We start from the raw sequence: 5,911 nt of genomic DNA, 5'->3' as shown, positions 1-5,911 counted from the left end.
TAAGAATCTCTTTTTTTGCCCCTGGCTATATTGAGGTGAATAAAACTCGCGCCACTTTAAATTTCTTAACGGCTAAATGGAAAATCTAGGTAATTAGAAATGAATTCTATTGTATAAATATAAGGACACTTTAAGAACATAAATAACGCCTTTGTTTGGCTATTTATTTGTTTATTTTGTATTTAATTTTTGTACAAGACGCAAGAGTAAATATCTTTTGTTTTTTTTAAAATGTGTGTCTGTTTTTTCATTAACTTTTGGCTTTGAAGGGAAAAAGTTTGATTTGTCTCAAAATCAAGTTTTTTTGGCGGTCAAAAATAAAAGACACTAAATTGATGGCGGGAAAATTTAAACAGCGACGTTGTGTACGTGTTCAAGTCAAGGTAAACCCGGTTAGTTAAGACTGGTTAATTGGCTACCCGTATTAATGGCGTAGTCAGGGTAAATAATCCAATCTAAGTACAATTAATAAAACAGTAACACCCTGTATACGAATCCAGGTTAATCCGGCCTTATTTATTGTTCCACCGGGATTCGAACCCGCTACCTCTTCGTTAATCGCATTAAAAAACTTTGCTTTTTGCCAACTAACCTCTTACAACATTTATTTTCGCTAAGCCAACGGGACATCCTAGTTAAAACATCATCGTTGGAACATCTACATGGGTAAGTAATCAAACGGTAGCAGAACCATTAGTAATCCACCCATTATTAGACCAATCAAAGGGGGGTAAATCTATACTTGGACGAAACTTGGTTGGCCCAGCCTAGTTTAGGCTAGTTTTAACTTGTTTGGACAAAACTTGGTTGGCCCGGACAAGTTTGGGCGTGTTTTGACTTGTTTGGAAACCCTTCAATGGGTGACACGTATTAAAGTACAGTCAAAGGCGTAAAATAGCAAGCTGGTTTTTTTCGTGGGCAACAACCTCTACATAGACAAACCTAGACTGATCCGGGCTAGTTTTGATTTGTTCCATGGGTAAATTCCCTTAATAGTTACTAAAAAAGCCCGCTAGAAGGCAGGGCTCGAGGTCATGTATAATTAAGTTTTGGTTTGAGTCATAGTATGGAGGATGACGTCATAGTCGCCCAGGTTGAAAGCACCCTCTATGACTAGGTCTGGTCCGGACTTGTTTTAACTGATTCTATGGATGAATTACCTTAATAGTTACTAAAATAGCCCACTAGAAGGCCAATAAATATGGTACCAATAATTTAATATTAGTTGAGAGGATGACATCATAGTTGGCCAGGGAAAAAACATCCTTTACTAGTAGGGATGGTCCGAACTTGTTTATGTCCATTGAACGGGTTACGGCTACTAATGGTTACTAAAATAGTCCGCTAGAAGGCGGGGATGGAGAGAAGTTTTTTAAATATGGCGCCAATAATTTCATATTAGTTTGAGTTGGGAGGATGATGTCATGGTTGCCCAGGTTGAAAGAATCCTTTACCAGTAGGGCTGGTAGTCCGGGTTTGTTTGAGGGTTATTAAATAAGTCATTTGCCATTAATAGGCCGCTGGAAGGTAAGGCTAGAGGTAAGCTTTTTAAAGTCCGGGGGAAAAAATGGGTAAAAAACCCCCTGAAGAGGCATAGCATGGTGGAAGGCAGGGTTTGTCAGGTAAGATTTTAGCTTAATCTTTGGGTGGAAGTTTGGTTTGAGTCTGGTGGATGAGGATCTGGCCGCCATCTTGGATTCATGCGTATTTGTATAGCTATCACTACTATGTTTCAAATGTATGATGAGTTTTGACCAAGAAACTCTGAAGTACGAAAGCGGATATTCCTTAATAGTGGCCACAAAAGAAATCAAGCATTTAGGCATTAGAGGTCAGTCAATAGACGGAAAAACAGTTCTCAAAACGCAACAAAGCAAAAAAAGGCCTTTACCAATTTTTCTCAGATCATTGATTCATTCGAAGACCTGATCTAGAGATGTTTAGGACATTTTGTATAGACTTGGATAGTCAGTTTCTTACGACCGCATTTTAAGGCTGGCTTGCAAGCGATTGGGCTGGGCGTTGATTATGAGGACTTTGATTTATATTTGATTTATTAAATTTTCGAAAGTGCAAAATAGTATGAAAACTACTTTTATGTGTATTTTTCAAAGTGAGAGGATTTTTTTTTAAAGTGTAAAGGCCAGATGGGCTTGGCTAAGCGCCTGCCTCGGGTTAAACAATAGCCATTGTAGTATCGACTATTTTCCCAACAATTACACCGTGTTCCGCACTGACCGTACGTCACATCTTCGCGGTGGTGGAACTTTAATTGCTATAAAGAACAACTTTAAGGTAGTCCGGAGACCTGACCTCGAATGCCATTTTGAAGCAGTTTGGATTGAAACTCGACTTAACAAATATAAAAACCTCTTGCTGGGCTGCATCTACCTCCCACCACAGACACCCATTACGTCTTACGAACTATTGAATATTACCCTTAAGAATAATTTGCTAAAATTTAAGGGCGACATCATTCTGCTAGGAGATTTCAATCTTCCACGTGTAGAGTGGAATCAATGGAGCTTGGAACACTGTAATTGTTATACTAAGAAAAAAGCTCAACATATTTTCGAACTATCAAATCTTAACAATCTTAAACAGATAAACACAATCAAGAACTACAAAAATGACATACTTGATCTCTGCCTCACCAACAATCATAAATGTAGAACAAATATAGTGACAAATCCCTTAGTCCCAATAGATAACTTTCATCCTACTTTCTTAGTGGAATATGAAACAAATGGCCTTAAAGACCAAAATTTAGACGAAAATGTATTTACCAGCCTTAATTACAAAAAAGGCGACTACCTAAGGCTTTACAAAACTATCAAGACAATTAATTGGGACCCCATCAAAACATCTAACGATCTAGAATTTGCAGTACAATTTATAACTGGTAACATACAAAAGGCCATGAACGAATGTATTCCTACATATACCAAACCGAAAAACATACTCAAAAAGAGATACCCTAACTGGTTCTCCCGTGATCTTATTAAGAGTCTAAAAAATAAAATATACTACCACAAAAAATTTAAAAGAACAAAAAACTCCAATGATCTACAGAAATACAAAGATACCAGGCAAACCGTAAAAGATTTATTAAAACGCGATAAGCTAGATTATTCCTCAATAATATGCAGTAGTATAAAAAAGGACCCAAAAACATTCTGGACCTATGTAAATAAAAAATCGAAAGAGCAGAAAAAAAATATCACTCTGAAGAAAGGAGACAAACTCCTAATAAATAACCTTGAAATAGCCACTGAGTTTCGAGAAATTTTCTCCAATATCGCAAATGACACTTCAAACGACCTCGAATTCTCTCCAAAATGCATTCAACGGGAATTTTTCAACACCAAAATAACAGAAGATGAGATTAGAAGTACAATCAAGAAACTAAAACCCAAGTTGTCCTCTGGTGTTGATGGAATCCCCAATATAATTATTAAAGGCTGTAGCGATCTTCTGTCCCCAATACTTGCCAGAGTATATAATCTCTCTTTGGAGCAAGGTCTCTTCCCTTCAGCGTGGAAGGAGGCACTGGTAACACCAATATTTAAAAAAGGGCATCAAGGAGATCCTTCCAATTATCGACCAATTTCTCTACTGAACAGCTTAAGCATGCTTTTTGATATGATTATGAGTGCTAAACTATACTCATGGTTTAAAGTAAATCTTCCGGAAAGCCAACACGGTTTTGTAAAAGGAAGATCCGTTGAGACAAATCTTATAAGCACACTGCAATACATTGCACCCATTGCGGAAAATAGAGGACAGGTTGACATTATATATGTCGACCTATCTAAAGCGTTCGATCGGGTATCCCACAAGATACTTATCCAAAAACTACAACACTATGGATTATCGGGTAAACTGCTTGAGTGGACTAAAAACTACTTAAGTAACCGTAAAAATACCCTCAAAATTAATGGGGAAAAAACAAATGTCACGTACAATGTAACTTGTGGCGTTCCACAAGGGTCATCCCTTGGCCCACTATTATTTAATATTTATACAGCTGACGCACCCTCGTTTATTAACCACTCTAAAATCCTCCAATTTGCCGATGATACTAAACTTGGGAACTCTGTATCGACGGACTCAGACTGCGAAAAACTTGAAGCCGATCTCATTAATCTTAACAACTGGTGCACCCAAAACAATATTCCCATAAATAATGATAAAACCTTTATAATGTCATTTACTAGAAAAAAATCTAAAATTGCATATAATTATAAACTTAATGGAGAAACCCTTATCAGAGTCCAAACCATAAGAGACTTAGGAGTCATATTTGATGAAAAACTAAATTTTATCGCACATGTTAAACATACCTTAGCTGATTGTTATCAAAAGCTAGGCCTAAGTCTCAAAATTGCAAAAGATATAAATTCACCAACTTGCTTTGTAAAACTTTATCTAACTCTGGTCAAACCAAAATTAATATTTGGAAGCCTGGTTTATAGCGGCTGCAGTGAATATCAACTATCCAAACTAGAACGGGTACAGAATAAATTCCTGAATTACTACAAATACTACTTTTTGCCGAAAGATACACATAAGACAACCCAAAGTAAATTAAAACTAGATACCATCAGTAAAACCCTAATTAAATTAGACATCATATTCCTGCAAAAGCTAAATGGAAATTTTATAGACTGCTCCATGTTGTTAGAACAAATCAAGTTCCATGCTCCCAACCTGAAAACTCGCCACAGAAGCGACAGATTATTGAAACCCAACATAACTTCACTAGAGCCAATGAGCAGAATGATGAAAAACTATAATATTTATGGATCTCATATAGACATTTTTGACAAAGCAAAACCCTCCCTGAAAGATATTTGTATATAACCCTATAACTCTAATTTTTATCTTAGAACTTCTGTTTTTACCTCGCGACATTTATTCTTATGTATTTTCATATTCCGACTTATATTTTTAACTTATTTTTATCGTATGTTTATTTTTATCTTATGTTTATATTTTATCCTATGACATATTCTTACATTATTTCTAAATAATTATTCTAAAATATACCCTTCACCCCTAACTTATTACCTTATCCCCGTGTAAATACTTGTAGGTCATATACATGTACCGTTTATTTGCACGTAATAAACACTATTATTATTATTATTATTATTATTATTAAATCCCCGGGGATTTTTAAAATTTTAAAAAATTTTAAAATTTAAAATTTTTATTTAAAAAAATTCATGCCTTTGTTATAAAATTTTAGCAGCTTTTGAATGTCAGAATCTTAATGCCGAATGTCACGTTAAAAAATTCATGCATTTTAAAAATCGCTGGGGATTTTTAATTTTTTTTAATAGAAAATGAGTGTCAAAAACGTAAAGCAGAATGCCGTATTAATCAAACTGATACATCAACCTATTACTGTGAATGGCCCGCCGGGCTATTCGAAGATGAAACACCAAATTTGCGGTGATATTTACCGAGTGAAAAATGACAGTGAATGCCAGGATTTTAAAGCCGAATGCCGTGTTGATGAAACTAATAACTCAAAGTATTACTGCGAATGTCATGCTGGACTGTTCGAGGATAATACCCAAACATGCGAAAATATTTGTAAAACTATGGGAGATAATGCCTGCTCAGAGCTTAATTTGATTTCGGCGAGTGCGGTCGCACCAGTTTTCTGCTCCGCGATTCTAATCTAGTCTTATCTAATCTTATCAAATTGTAGTAGGATCGAGATAAACGCGGATTACCGCCCCCTCCAAAATGGCAGGGAAGAAACAAGTGAATAACAAAAAGCCAGTTAAAACCAACTCAAATTGCTTAGTTTGCAAAAAATCAATTACTACTTCTCAACCGAAAATACCGTGCAAAATGTGCAACGCAAATTCTCATGCTATTTGCCTTGGAGCCTCAACTA

The 5,911-nt window shown here is 35.8% G+C and overlaps 1 protein-coding gene across 1 annotated transcript; it reads left to right on the top strand.

Moving 5' to 3' along the window:
- The first annotated feature begins 662 nt into the window (after window positions 1–662).
- LOC149714383 (uncharacterized) lies at window positions 663–5,693 on the top strand. The gene is made up of 5 exons (XM_089844829.1): window positions 663–666; window positions 1,517–1,527; window positions 1,717–1,831; window positions 2,300–3,828; window positions 5,346–5,693. Exons 1-5 carry the CDS (start codon window positions 663–665, stop codon window positions 5,691–5,693), a joined length of 2,007 nt encoding a protein of 668 aa, XP_089700955.1.
- Window positions 5,694–5,911: the final 218 nt, after the last annotated feature.

Source organism: Phalangium opilio, unplaced genomic scaffold, assembly GCF_054372755.1.
Source record: "Phalangium opilio isolate 3A_F unplaced genomic scaffold, DU_Popi_V2 ptg000009l_1, whole genome shotgun sequence".
Taxonomy (NCBI): domain Eukaryota; kingdom Metazoa; phylum Arthropoda; class Arachnida; order Opiliones; family Phalangiidae; genus Phalangium; species Phalangium opilio.
This window is presented reverse-complemented; position numbering and strand designations above follow the sequence as displayed.

What these genes read in the sequence shown, in the direction of transcription:
- LOC149714383 (XM_089844829.1), top strand. An exon ending in CAAGCATTTAGGCATTAGAG is followed by an intron (nt 1,832 to 2,299) that starts GTCAGTCAATAG and finishes ACTTTAAGGTAG; the next exon opens with TCCGGAGACCTGACCTCGAA. An exon ending in TATCTAAAGCGTTCGATCGG is followed by an intron (nt 3,829 to 5,345) that starts GTATCCCACAAG and finishes TTTTTTTAATAG; the next exon opens with AAAATGAGTGTCAAAAACGT.